Source organism: Schistocerca cancellata, chromosome 2, assembly GCF_023864275.1.
Source record: "Schistocerca cancellata isolate TAMUIC-IGC-003103 chromosome 2, iqSchCanc2.1, whole genome shotgun sequence".
NCBI lineage: Eukaryota > Metazoa > Arthropoda > Insecta > Orthoptera > Acrididae > Schistocerca > Schistocerca cancellata.
In genome coordinates this window covers 136,292,784-136,316,230 of record NC_064627.1, presented here as the reverse complement: position 1 = coordinate 136,316,230, position 23,447 = coordinate 136,292,784, and the positions used below count along the sequence as shown (strand labels likewise).

The window sequence follows — 23,447 nt, the reverse complement described above, 5'->3', positions numbered from 1 at the left end:
TGTTTCTGGAGACCTTCCACAGTTTGTCTTGGTGCTTGCCAAACCCTACCTTGGTCAGGAATTGTCGTCGGATCTCTACCCAACTGAGAATCATTGCGACATTGTGGCAAGGACCTAGTGTCAGCGCGGGATTTTGACTATCTAACGCGCCAATTGGTCAGAATTTGGCACGATAACCTGTTGTGTACATAGTTCTGCGTAGTCAGCGCGTACACAACTTTCCCAGTAGAGTGCGCCCCGCTAAGAACAACAGTGCAGGCGCAGCGCTCGTCCGTCTTCGCACTGTGAGATAGCGCTGCCATAAAGACGGACCAAATTCTGCTTCCGCCGATCCGCGTATTAATATGTAATGCAGCCAATGAGATTGCTGCTAACGTAGAACCTTTTCTCCTCGCGGATCACACTCGCGCAGTGATACCTGAACGCGCGAGGTATTATAACGAGTGTACAGACCTCCGATTACTCAGTCTGCGTTAGTCTGCATTAGTCTGTACCAGTCTATAGTCAAGTTTCAGTCTGCGCCTAATAAGATTATGATATTCCTGTGCATAGCCATGAAGATAAATGTATAGACACTTTGTCAAGTATCAGAGATATGTGAGAATAAGATTAACGTACCAAGACCAAAGGAACTTCAGATTGTCAATTGTAAACGGCATGTCTATGTTATTTATTATTTTAATAAATGTGTGTGAAAGTCAATCAATTTCTGTTTAAAGTTGGTTACCGTCAATCTGCTACTCTAAGCGTGCAAGTGGCATTTATATCGTCTGACCTAACGGCAGAAGATAAACACGCCACGATTAGACCACGAGACATATTGCTGACACTCGCCTACTTCGTTAGAGCGACAAGTCAAATAATCTGATGGTGTGTGTACCGAAGGTCTTACAGTACGCACACCACATAACCCTTAACAAGACATCCAACAACTCTTATGAATCAATACCAAGCGGAATAACTGCGTGCATAAGGGCCAGAGCTAGACCAACATGTTATGAACTAGTTCGTGAATTTCTTTCTCTCGAATAAATCATCCAATTTTTTCTGAAATTGTAATCGTTTGTTTGTCTGTACGTGAACATCACATATATCGATTTCCGTCCAATTCGGATAAATTTTTCGTGGTGCGACTTCCGTTTTTCGTCTTGGAGAGTATCTGTACAAATAGATTTCTTGGCAACAGCGTGCATTCAGTTCTGCCAAATGTAAAAGAGCGGAGTAGAATGAAGTAGTTAGTTTCTACAGGAGGTCTTGTCCATCTCATCTCGAGCCATGAACAATACGCCTCAAATTTATGTATGTCCAAATTCATGTCCACTTTAACCTGTATAAATATGAGGGCCATAAGGACCAATGCGAAATGTATTCTTCCTGGCTAATATCGGCCACCAACCTGTGGTGGTCGAGGAAATCTGTCCAAGGTTAACTCTGGGGAATCTGGTCCCGAATCGTGAAGAGGTGGAGACCATAACCGCACGGTAGGTACCTTGAGCTAACTGGCAGTGGAGAGAGAAGGGAGAAGACGTGGACAGACATTCCTTACCTGTGCCAGGTACAATACATATCCTCGTCTGATCGGCCTCGCTGGCTACTATTGTTAGAGATGCAGTTGATGTCATCCATTTAGGGGCTTGAACTAAGCGAGAGCTGTAACGAAATTCCGTAATAACGCTACAGACTTTCAGGGATGATGTAGAATGGTAAGTGTATGAATCTGAGGTAAGGGGCCCCAGTCCGGAAATGACCGAGTCGAAAGTTGTAAGGGATAATCGTTCTGATACTTCTGACAATGGAGCTCTTCTACTGGAAACTCTTAGCGTTCCATATTTTTGGAGGACGTCGTGTGGACCAAAACAAGAATAAACGTTCAGTACAGATGAGCTCTAAAGTGCATACCTTAAGACCTATTAGCACTTATTCATCACTGGTACTCTTAGGCACATCTCTTCTATCGAACAACTGCTCATAGCTCTTAACGTAGCATTTGAGAGCCCATGTCCTGAGGGAATGCAGTGACGTTGATCCAATGAATTGCAAACTGACAGCGCACGGACGCGCGGCGCCAGTACAGCTTACGGCCCAGTAAGTCGGTTGCCTGTCCTGAGGTTGCTCCCTCCGGCACCGGCACCTTGCTGAAACGCCCTGCCTTGAGGCTGTCGGCAGGCATCTCTGTGATGAAGGCTCCCTCCAAATCGGGCTCAACCACGGGCGCCATTACCACGGCCGACAGTCCGTCCTGTGGAACAACGTAAGACCGGTACACTGCTAAAAAGTGTTCTCAGGTATCAGCAAATGTGAACAAATACAACATCTAATCACAGAGTTACACGTTGAAATTATTTCTATAAAAATGTTTCGCAAACCACAGCAACAGCAGCTGCAGTGCGGTACATAGTGACGTCAGTAGTTACCCACTTTTCGAAACTCCCTTGCAGCTTAAAACTCACAACTGACGGAAAAACGATGCATTCTCCTTGCCTACCTGGACGTCAATCATGGTGCAAATTGCGGAAGGCTGTGGTGGCAGTGGTGGTTAGTGTTTAACGTCCCGTCGACAACGAGGTTATTAGAGACGGCGCGGAAGGCTGTAATTTGAGAAGTGTGTTTTGAACACAAGAACTCTATTCCTGAAGCTGTTATGGAAGCCATCAACTCAATTTACAGGGGCCTAACTCAGTCAGACCTTCTCGAAAGTGTCTACATGGGCGGATTCAGAATCACAATGAGTCTCTCAATAATATTATCGTATTTTACGAACTATAACACGCAATTTTTTTTCTTCGAAAAATTTCATCAAAAATTCAGATGCGTCTTATACTCGAAATTAATATAAAACTGTCCAGTGTTTGATTTAAGATTCCCATCAGTCTTAAACCTGGGGCAGTAACAGTACACCGATGTGACGACGATGAGACGGGATGAGGATTCACAAGCTTGCTAACACAGTCTCCCTTCCGCCATCACAAACCGAGAACATTGTGTAGCCTATGATGCATCACAGCAGCCTGTAACACCTATTTTTGACCTACTTTCTATCTGTATCGATATTTTTATGTCAATTTGTAGTAATGGTGGATCTGTCATGGAAATTCTTTGACTATATATACATGTTTCAATTATGTGAATTTTTGAACGACGTTGTTTAAATTATGCTTGTGAATTTAAATAACTACTGAAATGATTGTTATGTAATGTACTCTAAATGACTTCGTCCATAATTAGGGAACGTAAGGTTAAACGTAAAAGATGTAGAGAAGCCCCGCAGCTAAGGAAGTAGCCTGGCGAAGTGGAAAAGGTGTGGTTGGCGCGCAAGTGGCAACTCGTCCTCTGTGACGGGGAAGGAGTCAGGCCGGAGCAGTGCTGTGGTTAACACCTGGCTAGCAGCAGAGCGTCATAAGGGCTCATATTCCTGGAGTTTTGAGGCCAGAAGAGGTTAGGGGCAGTATTTATGGGCCTCGGATGCTGAATTTGGTGATGCCATTATCATGTCATTGTTTTTGGCCCTATAAAAATATTATTTCGACGCCAAGAAGATCACTAATAGGCCGAGACCAACAGTACTGTCATGACCGCATTGCCGCCAGGTTAATAGCCACCGCAAATTGCGCCGTCAGTGCCACTAGCCTTCCACTGAATTGTTTTGTATTTGGCACTCTGTAAATGGACCAGGTATTTATGAAGTCTGCTTAATTTTAATAATTGTATGTATTGTATGTTAACCGGGGACCTAGAAAAGACGCAGACGTTCCGTCCCTGCCGCAGCCGCAGTGGCCTACAACCCCACGACGACTACCGCAGTCCACTTCACCCCTCCGCCGCCCCCACCGAACCCAGGGTTATTGTGCGGTTCGGTCCCCGGTGGACCCCCCAGGGAACGTCTCACACCAGACGACTGTAACCCCTATGTTTGCGTGGTAGAGTAATGGTGGTACACGCATACGTGGAGAACTTGTTTGCGCAGCAATCGCCGACATAGTGTAGCTGAGGCGGAATAAGGGGAACCAGCCCGCATTCGCCGAAGCAGATGGAAAACCTCCTAAAAACCATCGACAAACTGGCCATCTCACTGGACCTCGGCACAAGTCCGCCGGGCGGATCCGTGCCGGGCACCAGGCGGTCCTCCCGACTTCGGAAAGCCGTGCGTTAGACCGCACGGCTAACAGGGCGGGCATTTTAATAATAATCTTGGTGTTACTAAAAACTCTATATTACACGCTTGATTATCCCAAATCACTAACCTGGAAAGGATTCCTATCCTACTGAATTTAATTCCGAGTGTCCTAATTTATTACCGAGCGAGGTGGCGCAGTGGTTAGCACACTGCACTCGTATTCGGGAGGACGACGGTTCAATCCCGAGTCCGGCTATCCTGATTTATGTTTTCCGTGATTTCCCTAAATCGCTTCAGGCAAATGCCGAGATGGTTCCTTTGAAAGGGCACGGCCGACTTCCTTTCCTAATCCCATGAGACCGGTGGTCTCGCTGTTTTGTCTCTTCCCCCCCCCCCCCCCCCCCACGCCATATCAACTCAACTCCTAATTTATTTTGAGAAAGTAGCTGAACTTGAATTTAACTTTGTGTTGTCACCTCCATAGCCAATTACAATTTTGTGTAGGTCAAAAGACTGCTTATGAAAGCACATTTGTTATTTAAAGAGTTATATTTTGTTGTGCTTTACTTAACTAATAATTAATGATAGGAATACTTACCTTTTCTTATACATACTGGGGTAGTTTTGTTAATGAGCATGGTTTTTCAAAGCATGAAAGTTTGAGGGTGCTCATGTACCAGTCTATTTATTTAATGAAGAAACGCAAAGACTCCTTCAGAGCCAGTGTAGTTAGATTTGCATTCTGTTTAGCAGCTTCAGACCGAGTTGAAGAACGAACTGTTTATTGTGTTATATATTGTAATGCAAGTTGGTTAATGCACAGGCATAGAGACCCTGTATTAGGCAATGAAGTTGTAGATTATGATCATTAGTAAACCCCATGAATTTAATTCAGGATCATTTCAAGCTTTCTCCTGTTCAGTATTGCTACTAGTTTCATGTGTGTCGGTATATGGTTTTATAAACTGTTGCTCCTAGTCCATTTAAGGTATGTGTTGTTGAAAGGCATATGTTGCTGTTTACTATCTCATTGGCCATTTGCTCATCTGACTTATTAGTTAGTAGCACATTTATCTTCAGGGTTGGGTTACTGTGTTGTAGTGTGAACAGATATAAGGAAAGAGTTTAGTGTGTGTGTCAAGGAAGGTTAGGTTAGCCTCGGCACTGCCTTCTGCTTTATCATTTTGCTTGACACAAGAATGCCTAATTACGCTGGTGACCTGTTTTAATATGTAATGCTACAACTTGGTTTTGTGCTGGGAGAACGTCTGTTCCAGACACACCGTTTAGTATTATTTATACTCTGCTGAAGAATTTCGAAAACGAATCCCAGTTTGATTGCTCTGGTTCCACTAGGTTATCTCACGGTCACACCTCAAAAATTCCTCGCAGAGGCATAACGTTAGCAGCGATTGCCGTTCAAGGTGGACGGGGTACCGTCACAAGTCTACGGTGCCAATGAACTTGAACTGAACATGATTTGTGTCATCGATAACAGTAGGGCCTACAAAATTTTTGTTAGTAGGTAGTCTCGCGATAAGGAGAAAATATAAAAATGCAGTAAATGAAGCAGGCAAAAAGGAATACAAACGTCTTAAAAATGAGATTGACAGGAAGTGCAAAATGGCTAACGACAAATGTAAGGATGTAGAGGCTTATCTCACTAGGGGTAAGATAGATACTGCTTACAGGAAAATTAAAGAGACCTTTGGAGAAAAGAGAACCACTTGTATGCATATCAAGAGCTCAGATGGAAACCCACCGTTCTAAGAAAAGAAGGGAAAACAGAAAGATGGAAGGAGTATATAGAAGGTTTATACAAGGGCGATGTACTTGTTGACAATATTATGGAAATGGAAGAGAATGTAGATAAATACGAAATGGGAGATACGATACTGCGTGAAGAGTTTGACAGAACACTGAAAGACCTGAGTCAAAAGAAGGCCCCAGGAGTAGACAACATTCCATTAGAACTACTGACGGCCTTGGGAGAGCCAATCCTGACAAAACTCCACCATCTGGTGAGCAAGATGTATGAGACACGCGAAATACTCTCAAACTTCAAGAAGAATATAATAATCCCAATCCCAAAGAAAGTAGGTGTTGACAGATGTGAGAATTACCGCACTATCAGTTTAATAAGCCACAGCTGCAAAATACTAACGCGAATTCTTTACAGACGAATGGAAAAACTGGTAGAAGCCGACCTCGGGGAAGATCAGTTTGGATTCCGTAGAAATATTGGAACACGTGAGGCAATACTGACTTTACGACTTATCTTAGAAGAAAGATTAAGGGAAGGCAAACCTACGTTTCTAGCATTTGTAGACTTAGAGAAAGCTTTTGACAATGTTGACTGGAATACTCTCTTTCAAATTCTAAAGGTGGCAGGGGTAAAATACAGGGAGCGAAAGGCTATTTACAATTTGTACAGAAACCAGATAGCAGTTATAAGAGTCGCGGGACATGGAAGGGAATCAGTGGTTGGGAAGGGAGTGAGACAGGGTTGTAGCCTCTCCCAGATGTTATTCAATCTGTATATTGAGCAAGCAGTAAAGGAAACAAAAGAAAAATTCGGAGTAGGTATTAAAATCCATGGAGAAGAAATAAAAACTTTGAGGTTCGCCGATGACATTGTAATTCTGTCAGAGACAGCAAAGGACTTGGAAGAGCAGTTGAACGGAATGGACAGTGTCTTGAAAGGAGGGTATAAGATGAACATCAACAAAAGCAAAACGAGGATAATGGAATGTAGTCGAATTAAGTCGGGTGATGCTGAGGGAATTAGATTAGGAAATGAGACACTTAAAGTAGTAAAGGAGTTTTGCTATTTGGGGAGCAAAATAACTGATGATGGTCGAAGTAGAGAGGATATAAAATGTAGACTGGCAATGGCAAGGAAAGCGTTTCTGAAGAAGAGAAATTTGTTAACATCGAGTATAGATTTAAGTGTCAGGAAGTCGTTTCTGAAAGTATTTGTATGGAGTGTAGCCATGTATGGAAGTGAAACATGGACGATAAATACTTTGGACAAGAAGAGAATAAAAGCTTTCGAAATGTGGTGCTACAGAAGAATGCTGATAATTCGATGGGTAGATCACATAACTAATGAGGAGGTATTGAATAGAATTGGGGAGAAGAAGAGTTTGTAGCACAACTTGACTAGAAGAAGGGACCGGTTGATAGGACATGTTCTGAGGCATCAAGGGATCACCAATTTAGCATTGGAGGGCAGCCTGGAGGGTAAAAATCGTAGAGGGAGACCAAGAGATGAATACACTAAGCAGATTCAGAAGGATGTAGGTTGCAGTAAAAACTGGGAGATGAAGAAGCTTGCACAGGATAGAGTAGCATGGAGAGCTGCATCAAGCCAGTCTCAGGGCTGAAGACCACAACAACAACAACAGTCTCGTGATGGAAAAAAATGGAAAAAAATATGAGGGCTATAAACTGAAAGTAATAGCAAATGCAAAAGAACGTGGAAACGGAGCAGCTGAGCGGTATTTCGGCCCTCCACCAACAGAAAAAACCATTGGTGATTGGCGGGCTAGTAAAGATGAACTGAAAAAAATGAGGAGGACTAAATGTGCAAATAGAGGACTGAATGCAAAATGGCCAAATCTAGAAGATGTACTGAAATGGATTCGAGAACACCGTCAAAATGGCATTGGAATTAATACGAAAATGATTCAAATAATGCTGATAACCTAGCCCTACAGTGGAACTTATCAGACATTAAGAGTGGAATTAGTTGCTGCTACAGGTTTACGAAGCGTCATGGACTGAGCATGCGAACCAAAACCAAAATATCTCAGAAAATGCCACAAGAATGTGAAGAGGAAATATTATCTTTCCATGGCTTTATTATTCAACATCGAAAGAAAACCAGTGTGGAACAAAGCCAAACAGCGAATATAGAGGAAACTCCTCTGACATTTGATGTGCCGAGTAACAGAACTGTCGCCATGAAAGGTGCTAAAACTATAACTATAAAAACATGGAAAAAATGCACTACACTTTTGTCCATTCATAGAGTGGTGACGCTAAAATATTTAACCTAATGGTCATTTTCAAGCGCAAAACAATGCCAGAACCTTCTGAAATACAGCCAGGTGGTGTTGTTCACGTACATAACAAGGATTGGATGGACGAGGCTGGTATGAAACTATGGGTTAACAAATGTGGGAGGGAAGGAAAGGTGCTTTATTGAAGAAGAGTTCTTCCCTTGTGCTAGATCAGTTTAACAGAGCTTGCTGTTATTCCTGGAGGACTTCCTTCACAGTTGCGAGCTCTTGATGTCCCAATACATAAATCATTTAAAGTGAGTAAGAGAGAGGAGTGGAACAAATGGATGCTAGATGAAACCTAACCTACAGTCAAACAAGTGTGTCAGTGGATACAACAGTCGTGGTGTAGAGTGAGAGAAGACGTTATTGTTAAATCTTTCAATGAACTGAAGGCCGTTTTATATACGAAGAGGACAACGATGACGATGAAGAAGAAGAAGAAGAAAAAGAAAGTTCAGGCGACGAATTTCAGGGATTTTAATAGGTCAGTTCTGTTACATAAATAATAATTTTTTAAAACCTGGCTTTGCAATTTAATAATAAAAATGGTAAAAGTGTTATTTATAAAAACTGTTTAAAATTAAGGTGAGTCTTACAGTCTGTAGCGTCTTATAGTCCGTAAAACACGACATCAGGACACGAACACCCAAAAATGTGTTTGTAGGGGTAAATACACTGGAGTGGAGAGCTATGCTTCATTAACATTCAGTGATGGAAGTATGGGAAGAATGAAATTTCCTCTCCATCTTAACACTACCCCAGACTGTCATACTGTAAAGGGGTTGAAATTATTAAACTAATTGAGACTTGCCAGACACAGCGCACAGCCGAGTTCAACACCAACGACGCAAGGTCAATCGGAAGGAAAAAGCTTTTGCAAAATGAGGGTGGCAAAGAAAATGACGCTGACTGTGCTACTGGGTGCATTTGAACCTCAATTTTTTTTAAAAAAGTTAGTTTTTATCATTTTAAACTTTAAACGTGATTTTCTCAAAACGAATTTTTTTAAATACTTTGTGTACGTATACAATACAGGATGTTAGCGGTATAAATGCAGATATTATGATGACTGGTTCCTTAATATGTGCCCACTGTAATGTGTTAGTTGTTTTTTCTCTGTATCTAACAGTATTCCCTCAAACACATCACGAAATTTACTACGCAATGTTTTCTGCACAGGTAACTGCACCACTGAGTGGACTACACCGTACAGTATAGACTAACCGTTTTGCGTCCATGTGTCCATATGTCGACTCCTGACCTGCTTCCCATGGGCAAATAAGCATTAGTGGCTTGTTCTTGTCCCATGTACTTGAATGTTACAGTCAGCCTAAAAACGTACTAAACCCAATAGCTATAATTACTAGTCTGCAGATGAAGTAAATAGTGATTTAAAGTTGTTCAGTACACCTTCCTCTGTCACCAATAGCAACTCTGTATATCAAAAACTACTTGGGACAGCTGCATGGAACTATGTGACTTGTTTCATTATATCAAATTACACCTACTGAAGCACTCTGATGATAGTCATTTGAACAGGTCTGAATGTATTGGATTACAAATACAAAGCCGGCCGCTGGTGGCCGAGCTGTTCTAGGCGCTTCAGTCCGGAACCGCGCGACTGCTACGGTCGCAGGTTCGAATCCTGCCTCGGGCATCGATGTGTGTGATGTCCTTAGGTTAGTTAGGTTTACATAGTTCTAAGTTCTAGGGGACTGATGACCTCAGATGTTAAGTCTCATAGTGCTCAGAGCTATTTGAACCATTTTTGAACAAATACATATACTCATAATAAATAGCACAATTTAAAAATATATCTCCGGTTCTTTTGTATCAAAGGTCTTAATTTTGATTCAGTAAACATAAATATCATGGATAAGTTGCCTGAAAAAATTTTAGATTATCATCTGCATTGGTTCCAGAAATAAAGGTACATGCACATGGCTTCTTTAACACTGATGGCATAGTCCCTGCAAACTCCCTTAAAGGAACAACCGATCAGAAATCACGTGGTTTGTGACCCCTCTTTTAATATGCCTTTTCGACTGTATCCCATTGCTGCTTAAGTTTGTATTATAGCCAAAATAAGTGCGGCCACAGACTGCCGTAATAGAGGAGTGACCAAAGTTCGGTCTTGCTCTTGCAGACAGCCTTTATTACGTGGCAACAGAACGGTATTCATACAGTGTGACAATTATTGAACTGTGTGAAAAAAACCGTAAATTAGTTAAAAACTACGGTGTACACACGTCAACGTCAGTACAGATATTCGGATTTAGGTTACGACCTGTTCGATATGCCTGCCATCATTGACAATTATGTGGCGCAGACACATAGCGATATTATCCATTACCCGCTGAAGTGTCCAAACATCGAAGCTGTCGATGACCTCCTGAATGGCTGCTTTCAGATCAGCAGTGGTTTTGCGGTTATTGCTGTACACCTTGTCTTTCATACAACCCCACAAAACGGAGTGGCATGTGTTCAGATGCGGAGAATATGGCGGCCAATCGAGGCCCACGACAGTGGGCCCTGGGTACCCCAAAGCCAGAATGTGGTCCCCAAAGTGCTGCTCCAGGGTATCAAATACTCTCCTACTTCGATGGGGTCGAGGTCCGTCTTGCTTGAATCACATCTTGTCGAAATCAGGGTCACTTTCGATAATGGGGAAGAACTCATTTTCTAAAACCTTCAGGTATCGTTCGGTAGTCACCATACCATCAAGGAATACTGCACCGATTATTCCGTGACTGGACACTGCACACCACACAGTCACCCATTGAGGGTACAGGGAATTCTCGATCGCGAAATGTCGATTCTGAGTCCTCAAATGCGCCAACTTTGCTTATTGACGAACCGATCCAAATAAAAGTGGGCTTCGTCGCTAAACCGAACAATGTATGCGCATAGTAATTCCCATCAGCCCCGCGGCCAACCATGCAGTTTGAACGTTTCATTAATTGTCCCCTGTACGTCTGTAGGCATATAATGTGTGAAATATGACATGCTACAGACGAGGAAAAAATATTTACCAGAGAAGGGAATAAGGCGTTGGGCCATACGCCAAATCATCTGTAAATAGTTGACCTGATAAGGTACGGGAAAAAATTATGCCAGCAGGAAAGTACACTGAAGCGCCAAAGAAACTGATATAGGCATGCATATTCAAATACATAGATTACTAAACAGGCAGAATACGGCGCTGCAATCGGCAACGTCTATATCAGACAAGAAGTGTATGGCGCAGTTGTTAGAACGGTTACTGCTGCTACAATGACAGGTTATCAAGATTTAAGTGCCTTTGAACGTGGTGCTATAGTCGGAGCACGAGCGATTGGACACAGCATCTCCGAGGTAGCGATGAAACGGGGTTTTCCCGTATGACCATTTCACGAGTGTACCGTGAATATCAGGAATCCCGTAAAACATCAAATCTCCGACATCGGTGCGGCCGGAAAAATATCCTGCAATAACGGGACCAACGACGACTGAAGAGAATCTTTCAACGTGACAAAAGTGCAATCCTTGCGCAAATTGCTGCAGATTTCAATGCTGGGCCATCAACAACTGCCAGAGTGCGACCCATTCAACGAAACATCACCGACATGGGCTTTCGGAACCGGAGGCCCGTTGGTGACCCTTGATGATTGCACTGCACAAAGCTTCACGCCTCACCTGGTTCCATCAACACCGACAATGGACTGTTGGTGACTGGAAACATGTTGCCTAGTCAGAAGAGTCGCGTTTCAAATAGTATCCATCTGATGAATCTGGACGGTTGTGGGGACAACCTCATGAATCCATGGACCCTGCATGTCATCAGGGGACTGTTCAAGCTGGTGGACGCTCTGTAATGGTGTAGGGCGTGTACAGATGGAGTGATATGAAGCCCATGATAGGTATAGATACGACTCTGACAGGTGACACGCAAGTAATAATCGTCTCTGATCACGTGCATCCATTCAAGTCCATTGTGCATTCCGACGAACTTAGGCAATTCCAGCAGGGCAATGCGACACCCCAAACGCCCAGAATTGCTACGGAATGACTCCAGGAACCCTCGTCCGAGCTTAAACACCAAACTCCCCAGACATGAACATTATTGAGCCCTGCAACGTGCTATTCAGAAGAGATGTCCACCCCTCGTACTCTAACGGATTTATGGACAGCCCTGCAGGATTCATGGAGTCAGTTCCCTCCAGCACTACTTCAGACATTGGTAGAGTCCACGCCACGTCGTGTTGCGGCACTCCTGCGTGCTCGATATTATGCAGATGTACCAGTTTCTTTGTCTCTTCAGTGTATTAGAGTGCTGGAATAAGATTATGAGAAGGCTGAGTAAAGTCGTTGTGCAAGGATGAAAGTAGCAGCAGGAGTTGGGTATAACTGGTGAATGATGTCAAACCATTAGAAATATTAACGCGTATAAAGAAAGTGAGAATCATCTGAACGTCCCCTTATTGCCCGTAGTGTTCGCAGACAGCCGTGCAGGCAGAATACTCACCAGGTCGAGCAGCGGCTCCCGGTCGTGTGCGACGAGTTCGTGCGCGTCCTGCGTCCTCAGGAAGTCCAGCAGCTGCCTGGAGTCGTTGGCCGAGAATCCCAGGACCTCTCCCAGGCGGAACGCCTTCTGCCGCGCGACGGTCGTCACGCCGAAGGGGGACACTGAGTCACCGCTCTCTATCGTCGCCGCCCGGAAAAGTCCTGTTGGAAGTCACTTTCGCAAATGAACTAGTTCGGCTACTTTGCCACTCATTTGGAACGCATTGTACATTACTGACAAGGGGTGTCCACGACAATGGAATCACAGGTTTACTTCAAATTTTCCACACCTTTAATAGACCATTAAAACAAAATAATGCGGAAGCAGTAAGATGCACTGCTCTGGAAATTCTGAGAAGATCGCAAGAGAAGGTTTACGCGTCTGTTATGTAAGGGATGTTTCTGTGCGTAGGAGATAAATCTTAGAGTTCACGGTGGTCAAGTTGTTAGCGTTCGTCTATAGTTAAACGAATGTGGATGAGTCGATGAATCGACTCACACTCAAACTTAATTTTAAATCTATATTTTTTTCATCTTTGGTCATATTGTTTGATGTGGATGACATTTGAGAGGTAATATAATTAAAAAAATCTTAGTGAATTTCATATTATTTGATACTTAATATTTTTAATTAAATTTAGTTATTAGAGCAAACATATTTATGACTATCGACAAGTGAATAAAAATACATAGAGTTTTCCTGAAAATGTGTGCCTGTGGCGATTTGCGAAATCTCTTTTACAGACAATGTGGTACGGTACCGGGAACTACACTACTGGTCATTAAAATTGCTACACCATGAAGATGACGTGTTACAGATCCGAAATTTAACCGACAGGAAGAAGATGCTGTGATATGAAAATCATTAGCTTTTCAGAGCATTCACAAAAGGTTGGCGCCGGTGGCGACACCTACAACGTGCTGACATGAGGAAAGTTTCCAACCGATTTCTCATACACAAACAGCAGTTGACCGGCGTTGCCTGGTGAAACGTTGTTGTGATGCCTCGTGTAAGAAATGCGTACCATCACGTTTCCGACTTTGATAAAGGTCGGATTGTAGCCTATCGCGATTGCAGTTTATCGTATCGCGACATTGCTGCTCGCGTTGGTCGAGATCCAATGATTGTTAGCAGAATATGGACTCGGTGGGTTCAGGAGGGTAATACGGAACGCTATGCTGGATCCCAACGGCCTCGCACCACTAGCAGTGAGATGACAGGCATATTATCCGCATGGCTGTAACCGATCGTGCAGCCACGTCTCGATCCCTAAGTCAATAGATGGGGACGTTTGCAAGACAACAACCATCTGCATGAACAGTTCGACGACGTTTGCAGCGGCATGGACTATCAGCTCGGAGACCAGGGCTGCGGTTTTCCTTGACGCTGCATCACAGACAGGAGAGCCTGCGATGGTGTACTCAACGACGAACCTCGGTGCACGAATGGCTAAACGTCATTTTTTTGGATGAATCCGGGTTCTGTTTACAGCATCATGATGGTCGCATCCGTGTTTGGCGACATCGCGGTGAACGCACATTGGGAGCGTGTATTCGTCATCGCCATACTGCCGTATCACCCGGCGTGATGGTATGGGGTGCCATTGGTTACACGTCTCGGTGATCTCTTGTTCGCAGTGTCGGCACTTTGAACAGTGGACGTTACATTTCAGATGTGGCTCTACCCTTCATTCTATCCCTGGGAGGCGTGGGTGTGTGTGTTTGTGCTTAGGATAATTTAGGTTAGGTAGTGTGTAAGCTTAGGGACTGATGACCTTAGCAGTTAAGTTCCATAAAATTTCACAAACATTTGTACATTTCTTTTTATCCCTGCGAAACCTTACATTTCAGCAGGATAATGCACGACCGCATGTTGCAGGTACTGTACGGGCATTTCTGTATACAGAAAATGTTCGACTGCTGCCCTGCCCAGCACATCCTCCAGATCTCTCACCAATTGAAAACGTCTGGTCAATGGTGGCCGAGCAACTGGCTCGTCATAATAAGCCAGTCACTACTCTTTATGAACTGTGGTATCGTGTTGAAGCTGCATGGGCAGCTGTACTTGTACACGCCATATAAGCTCTGTTTGACTCAATGCGCAGGCGTATCAAGGCCGTTATTACGGCCAGAGGTGTTTGTTCTGGGTACTGATTTCTCAGGATATATGCACCCTAATTGCGAGAAAATGTAATCACATGTCAGTTCTAGTATAATATATTTGTCCAATGAATACCCGTTTATCATCTACATTTCCTCTTGGTGTAGCAATTTTAATGGCCAGTAGTGTACTTTGCACCTGGACGCTTCGAGCTGCAGACACACAGACGCAAGTCCCATTTGGCAGCTAATCTGCGTAGCTGTGAGACGTTACAAATGTAGCAAGAGCGAATAGTGTAGGTGTACATTTTTTTTTTAATTTCACAGAATTTACGCTTGTATTACAAAAATCGAGGTTTCTGCGGGGGTCGAACCGTCGCGTCGTACACGTTCGTCCTACCACGCTCGAATGCTAACTACATGACCACCATTAATTCTAATGTCAGGCACCTAAGCACAGACACATCAGTTACATAATAGACGCGTTAAACTTCTCTTACGATTTTCTCGGAATAGCCAGAGTAGTGCACTTTACTATTTGTACATTATGTTGTTTTAACGGCCTACTAAAGGTGTACAAAGTTTGAAGTGAATCCGAGATCCCAACGTCGTGGTCCCCCTTGTGAGTTAAAAGAAGAATGACGTTTAGTCACAAGGCAATCTAATATTGTATAGAGATGGGTTTAAAGCCACGGAGCAATAAAACACTGTTATGAATCCGAATTTGCTGAGACTACCCCACGTTCAAGGAGAGAGCCTCCCAACTCTGAGGGATCTGTTAACTACGGCCATGTATGGCCACTAAAAGACTCAAATGTTCCCACGGAGGCATAATAATGGAGTTGTCATGATGTGAGAAACTTGAACTCGACGTCCTCCATGTTAGCTGCCGCTAACATTAACTTCTGGTGGAACTGTTTTCATAAAAATGCCAGTTTGCGCCATTTACGAATGTACTAATCATTCTAATTATAGTCCAAAGTGTAAAGCAAACAAATCTGATTCATAAATCGAGTCGTTCAGGCTATATTTTCTTTTATAGTTGCGCTGTTTACTTTTAGTGTAGTGGTTTTATTTCTCTCGTTTGACTTTAGATTTCCTGTCCATCCAGCTCGTAAAACTCTCTGAGTGAATGCTGTGAGAAGAAATGATCGGAATCCGACCCCACACGCTAAAATATGTCCTAAGAATTTTCGGGACCAGAACAAACATCACTCTCGTCAGTCAGTATTAAGGAAAATGCTGCATTAGGAAAGCATCTTTTCATATCACATAGGCTACTTCTCTTGCTGGATATTCGATACGTATAATTAAAACAAGATTACATTAACGAGGAGAAATGCGTCGTACTAGTGGATCAAATATGCATTTAAGATCAGAAAAGTCTTCCTGGCGCTGTGTTATTCGCGAATATACTGTAACATTTTCTATTTAGAACATCTGTTGCGTGCATACGACAGAAATTAAGAGCAAGAAGCGTCCCTTATTATTCCTTCATACAGGTTCCAGAGAGTGGAAATGGAGTTAGATTCAATTTATAAATTTTGGTTAGAGAGACAAAACATTCACCAATTAACAAATAATCAATGCTGGGTTGATTTTTCTCATTGATGATTGGTACATGCCAAATTACATGGCATTTTTACCAGGGCTGCGGTAAAAACTGAAGATAAAGAGTTTGGACAAAAGAAAAAAAAACGCTGATATAAATCCGTGTTTTTCCGAGATACCATGTCGAAATAGAAAGCTTCTGAACTCTGAGGGTTTTGATCTCTAAAACCCAATTACGGATACTAAAATCTTCGTATATTCCCATGGAGGTACAATAAGCGAAGTTGTCATGATGTCACAGATTTGAAGTCGACGTCCGCCATGTTAGTAAAATAAATCATAATTAATTGATACTATCAGCTGTCAACAACACCTGTTTAGAGCTGAGTGTTTCAGTTAATTATCATTTATTCTAGAGAAGCTGGTATCTGTTCTTTCGAGAACAGTTACTGTCTTCATATATAGTTAAATGGCTACCCAGCCATTGACCTCCCTCTGTGCGAATGCGCACAGGTTGCTCTAACTCTTACGGGAATCGTCACCTTAGTGTGCGCGAGTAATGAGTGGATGGGCAAATATCTATTACGTACATTACGTATGTAGATTGTGGACAGTTGGGAATGTGGGTCTCACGGGAAGCGTGCAAGGGATAAGTCCCTGCAGTCGCGCTATTCATCTGTGTCCTCGGTGGCTCAGATGGACGCCGGAACGGTAACTCAACGTGTTCGGTCAGAGAGCTGCTCGCCCTCTGTAATACAAAAACTGAGTAAAAGGAATCAACGATCAACTTGAATGGATGTCTTGTGACGTCCCCCCAGACCAAATGCACCGAACACTACCGAAAAAAAAATGGATACACCATACCATGTAAGCAGGCGATCCCGGGTTCGAGTCCCGGTTGGGGCACACATTTTCCGCTGTCCCCATCGAGGTATATCAACACCTGTCGGCAGCTGAGGGTTTCAATTAATTATCATTTATTCTAGAGAAGCTGCACGGTCATCAGTGGTATCTGTTCTTTCGAGAACAGTTACTGTCTTCATATATACCTAATGTTAGTGTCTGGTGCAAGATATAAAATGGCACCTTGTGCCATTTACGGGTGTGCTAATCATTCTGATTATAGTCTAAAGTTTAAAGGAGTCATTTCATTCCTAAGTGGACTCGTTCATGCGGTATATTATTTTATGCATGGTGAGTGAGCTGCCCCTACCGATGTCGTTTTATGCAGCCCGCAATGTTATTATTCACCTTCCAAAAGCACTTGCGAGATTTTCATATACTCTCGCTCGCTACGTGAAAACTATTTGCGCCACAGAAAAAATGAAGGGAACCTTTTCGTAGGACATTTAATGCAGTTAATGTTTGTACGGGATAGATTTCGGAGGAGGCCACGGTTTTCGAGTTGTTGAAGAAAAACGTTCGAAAGTAACCTTCAAACGCATTTACACATACACGCTCATCCCTCACCACTCAGGATTTCTAGTATATTGTTCGTAGCTCTCCCTCCTGCCATTGTACAAAAATTTCCGTCTACACGACCTATTCCCGATATTGGACCTTTTTTTGGTCTCTGTTGATTGGGCTATTACGCCACTAGCATAGTCGGCTATTTCGTTAACATCATTAATTTAAACGTGCCCGTGAATGTAGTGAAACAAAAATGGCTTTTGTAAACGTTACGCCTAACTAATTACGTTGACAATTCGATCCAAACTTAACCCTTACAAACATGGCAATTATGTGGCCAGTAGGCCCAACGTAATAACGACGTAGCTGTTTATTTTCTGCTGTTAAAATTCGAAAAATTGTTAAATAAAATTTACACGAACGTCAGTTTTACAATTTATAAGCGCTTTACTTAGCCGGTGGCGTAATAAATCCAATGAGCCAGTAGGAAATACTCTACGTAAATTGCCTCTTTTCCGTATTTCTTGTCAAGGCAACATGAGAATTGAATAAAAATTATCCTTCACCCACCTGCGGAGCTGGGTGCTATGAGATGGTGGGAGGCAGAAGCTCCACCCGCGGTCTCGCCGCCAATGGTCACCTTTGCCGGGTCACCGCAGAACGCCGCGAGGTTCTGCTGGAGCCAGCGCAGGGCCAGCAGCTGGTCCTTCAGCCCTGCGCTGCCGGGGATCACCTCATCCCCGGTGCTGAGGAATCCTGTGCAGAAACATCGTCTCTCAAACCGCAGTTCATATATCCACCTAACAGCTAAATCCGATAACCGAAACTCTCTACCAGTAATGCGACTAATTGTAATATTATGCATAGGAGTATGGCAAGGAAGTAGAGGAAAGAATAACAACAGAGGGGGGGGGGGGGGGAATAACATGATAGAGCCCTTGAAAGTCCATTTTCACACACAAATTTACCGGTTAGTACAACTGACAAATCTCCATTACGTGTTAGTGATCATCTCGTATGAGGGTAACCCAGAAAAATACATTCTACATCTACATCTACATGATTACTCTGCAATTCACATTTATTGCTTGGCAGAGGGTTCATCGAACCACAATCATACTATATCTCTACCATTCCACTCCCGAACAGCACGCGGGAAAAACGAACACCTAAACCTTTCTGCTCGAGCTCTGATTTCTCTTATTTTATTTTGATGATCATTCCTACCTATGTAGGTTGGGCTCAACAAAATATTTTTGCATTCGGAAGAGAAAGTTGGTGACTGAAATTTCGTAAATAGATCTCGCCGCGTCGATAAACGTCTTTGCTTTAATGACTTCCATCCCAACTCGCGTATCATATCTGCCACACTCTCTCCCCTATTACGTGATAATACAAAACGAGCTGCCCTTTTTTGCACCCTTTCGATGTCCTCCGTCAATCCCACCTGGTAAGGATCCCACACCGCGCAGCAATATTCTAACACAGGACGAATTAGTATAGTGTAAGCTGTCTCTTTAGTGGACTTGTTGCATCTTCTAAGTGTCCTGCCAATGAAACGCAACCTTTGGCTCGCCTTCCCCACAATATTATCTATGTGGTCTTTCCAACTGAAGTTGCTCGTAATTTTAACACCCAGGTACTTAGTTGAATTGACAGCCTTGAGAATTGTACTATTTATCGAGTAATCGAATTCCAACGGATTTCTTTTGGAACTTATGTGGATCACCTCACACTTTTCGTTATTTAGCGTCAACTGCCACCTGCCACACCATACAGCAATCTTTTCTAAATCGCTTTGCAACTGATACTGGTCTTCGGATGACCTTACTAGACGGTAAATTACAGCATCATCTGCGAACAACCTAAGAGAACTGCTCAGATTGTCACCCAGGTCATTTATATAGATCAGATATAGATATAGATTCTGCCAATGAATCGCAGTCTTTGGTTTGCTCTACCCACGATATTATCTACGTGATCGTTCCAATTTAGGTTATTTGTAATTGTAATCTCTAAGTATTTACCTGAATTTATAGTCTTCAGATTTGTGTGACTTACCGCGTACTCGAAATTTAGCTGATTTCTTTTAGTACTCATCTGAATAACTTCACACTTTTCTTCATTCAGGGTCAATTGCCACTTTTCGCACCATACAGATATCTTATCTAAATCATTTTGCAAGTCGTTTTGATCATTTCATGACTTTACAAGACGGTAAATGACAGCATCATCTGCAAACAATCTAAGATGGTGCTGAGATCTACGTCGTTAATATAGAACAGGAACAACAGAGGGCCTATAACACTTCCTTGGGGAACGCCGGATATTACTTCTGTTTTACTCGAAGACTTTCCGCCTATTACTACCAACTGCGACCTTTCTGACAGGAAATCACGAATCCAGTCGCACAACTGCGTCATTTCAACATCAGATGGCATGGTCGTGTTTCCGCAGCGCATAAAATCAACAACTGGGTGAGCAATTTTGAAGCAACGGGTCCTGCATTGAAGAAGCTATCTGCACGGAGACCTCGAACGGCTCATACGGGAGACAATATCGAGGATGTGCGACCTGCTTTCCTAAGGAGCCCACAGCACTCTGTTCGACGTCACGCAGAGTCGAGTGTTCAACGAATACTGAAATTGGATTTAAAATTCCATTCGTAAAAGCTGCAGATCGTTCAGAAATTTTAACCTAATGATCTGATAATGCGTAGACTTTATGCCTAAGGCATGTTAGCAAAAGTGCACGGCGACGACAATTTCAGAAACAACCTGTGGATGTCGGACAAAGCTCACTTCCGCCTCAGTGTTTTTGTCGGTACACAGAATTTTCGCTGTTGTTCTCAGCAAAATCCACGTCAGCTGCACGTGCGTCCATTGCATAGCAGCAAGGTTACTACTCTACGGTGCTCCATGTCATCGAGTGGCATAATGGAAATGCCGTGTGGCTAGGGCCTCCCGTCGGGTAGACCGTTCGCCTGGTGCAAGTTTTTCGAGTTGACGCCACGTCGGCGAGTTGGTCCCTGAGTGGAGAAAATCTCCGACCTAGCCGGGAATCGAACCCGGGCTGTTACGTATGACATTCTGTCGCGCTGACCACTCAGCTACCAGGGGCGGACATCCGAGTTTCGTTATAGGCTTCTATTTCTTTGAAGGTAATGATGGGTGCGCAGCCACAGTAACGCCTTTTCGGTATGTTGCCATGGTGGAAAGTTTTGTTGCGTACGAACTGCCCCATTTTCCTGCCAACAGCTGGTTTCAATATGACGGCGCAGCGGCACATACAGCGCGAATATTGACGGGAGCTGTGAGACGATAATTAGTAGCGGTATCGACCCAAGACGCCCTGACACTGCCTGTCCCTCGAACATCGCCTGACCTGACAGTGTGTGATTTTTTCTTTCGGGGTCACCTTAAGGGCGCTGTTTACCGTACGACATGCTACCGCCGCAGAACTTAAACCAAGAATACGAGAAGAAATATCCAGGATCGCTACTGAAATGTCAGGTCGAACCACGCATAACGTTTCTATCAGGCTGCAGAAATGTGTGCGCCGAGGGGGAGCCCATCAGTCGGATACTCTGTACTATATATTGGCATAAATAAGTATGTGTAAAGTAACTGTGCTCATCCATTAATCTCTATTCCAAAATTTCCAATTCTTTTGAGTCATCCTCTATTTGGTTGTGACCTTGGGTTATGAAATGGTTGTATCTATTAAATACTCGTTACTTTAGGGCAAAATAAACTTTTAAAACTGCTGAAAAAACTGCGGTTGTTCAACCGTCTTCATTTAACATGTTTTAAGAAAACGATCCTTCCCGTAATGACGTAATAGTGCTTCTAATTGTCCTGCCGAAAATAGGTTTCTACCACTATTTTCTTTGTTGAGTACAGTTAAGCTGTCGCGGAAGTCACTTGGCTGTGTGTTTTAAGGTATATATGGTTAGCTTCTGAAGTTTTATCAAAATGGGTGAGCCTGAGAGCATTAGTGAGTTCTTTGTAGCGTGTATGGAAGTTCTTCCTGTCTTGCCCGAGTAGAACGCAGGGCAACTGTTACACTGTAATTTATACATTCCACTGTGTTTACTGCGTGAGACAACTGGTGTATACGTTCGTCGTTTCTGAAGAAAGGTATTTCTATATGGGTAGTTCTAAATAAGTTAGCAATTTTTGTGATGTTGTGTCTCTGTATGGAATGCTTCTGAAGATTTGTGTTGTGTCAGTTGTTTTTGCTGCAGTGCTTCTCTTACTGATGTTGTCCTGCGTTTTGTTCCATAGTTTGTCAGTTGATTTTATTTAATACCCATTATTCATTGCAGTTGGTTTGATGGTATCTATTTCTTGCCTTCGTGCTTTGGTCTTAAAGGTAATGTGTTCAACATGGATCTAAACACAGCGTGCTTGTATATGATTGGATGGTCTGATGATTTGTGTACTGTGGTACCAGCGTAGGTTGTTTTACTGTACATGGAAAAGTTTTTTATTGTACTTCTTTAATAGTTGTGAGATCTATGGTATGTTGTTGTTGTTGTGGTCTTCAGTCCTGAGACTGGTTTGGTGCATCTCTCCATGCTACTCTATCCTGTGCAAGCTTCTTCATCTTCCAATACCTACTGCAACCTACATCCTTCTGAATCTGCTTAGTGTATTCATCTTTTGGTCCCCCTCTACGATTTTTACCCTCCACTCTGCCCTCCAGTGCTAAATTGGTGATCCCGTGATGCCTCGGAACGTGTCCTACCAACCGAACCCTTCTTCTAATCAAGTTGTGCCACAAATTTCTATTCTCTCCAATTATATTCGATACCTCCTCGTTAGATATGTCATCTACTCATCTAATTTACAGCATTCTTCTGTAGCAGCACATTTTGAAAGCTTCTGTTCTCTTCTTGTCTAAACTATTTATCGTCCACGTTTCACTTCCATACATGGCTACACTCCATACAAATACTTTCAGAAAGTGGTAATTTTCGTGTTTTATTGTGAAATTTGTTGTTGAATGAGTAAAATAACGCAAGAAAGTCATCAACTTCATATTTTGTGCCATCAAACAGAAGTAGTGTGTCAACCGCGTATCCTCTGTAATAAAAAATTTTGAAAGTTTATTTTTCCCTTCAGTGCTTTCTGAGTGCTAGGTGAATACGAAAGCCAGGAGGATTACATGTTGCTACTCTGTCTTCTTTCTGTTGGTACATTTTATCACTTAATCCTTCTTGACACTATGCCAATACTATATCAGAAAATGTTGAAGAACTTGACTGCAAGTATGTAAAACATTTTCGGTTTTCTTGCCGTCGCGAAAGACTTCGTTCTCAATTTGAGTGTAACTTTTTATGTGCACTTCAGCTGTGTATACAGTACAATTGCTACGTACAGGATGTCTTCTGTTTGTCTCTAAGCCCTTCAGAAGTTTCGGAACATATTTAGACAGTAGGTGAAATGTTAACTTCTGCGATCACTCATGTTACCGAAGCGGCACTACTGAAATGTAACACAGCACTTACGAGTGGTAGGAACTGTAGACGATTAGAACAAAACATTAACGTCTGAGCGGTCTGAGGCGCCATGGCACGGCCCACGCGGCTCCTCCTGTCGGAGGTTGGAGTCCTCCCTCAGACACGGGTCGGTGTGTCGTCCTTAGCGTAAGTCAGTTTA

At 43.0% G+C, this 23,447-nt stretch overlaps 1 protein-coding gene across 1 annotated transcript in view; it reads right to left on the bottom strand.

Annotated features, from left to right (window-relative positions):
* Nucleotides 1-23,447, bottom strand: part of LOC126151848 (esterase S-like) — a 91,647-nt gene that overhangs the window by 11,779 nt on the left and 56,421 nt on the right. Inside the window, exons 2-4 of the mRNA XM_049915968.1 lie at nt 18,355-18,540; nt 12,686-12,885; nt 2,047-2,239 (exon numbers count right to left, since the gene is read on the bottom strand). Coding sequence (XP_049771925.1) covers nt 2,047-2,239; nt 12,686-12,885; nt 18,355-18,540 — 579 coding nt within the window. The remainder of the gene's footprint in view (nt 1-2,046; nt 2,240-12,685; nt 12,886-18,354; nt 18,541-23,447) is intronic.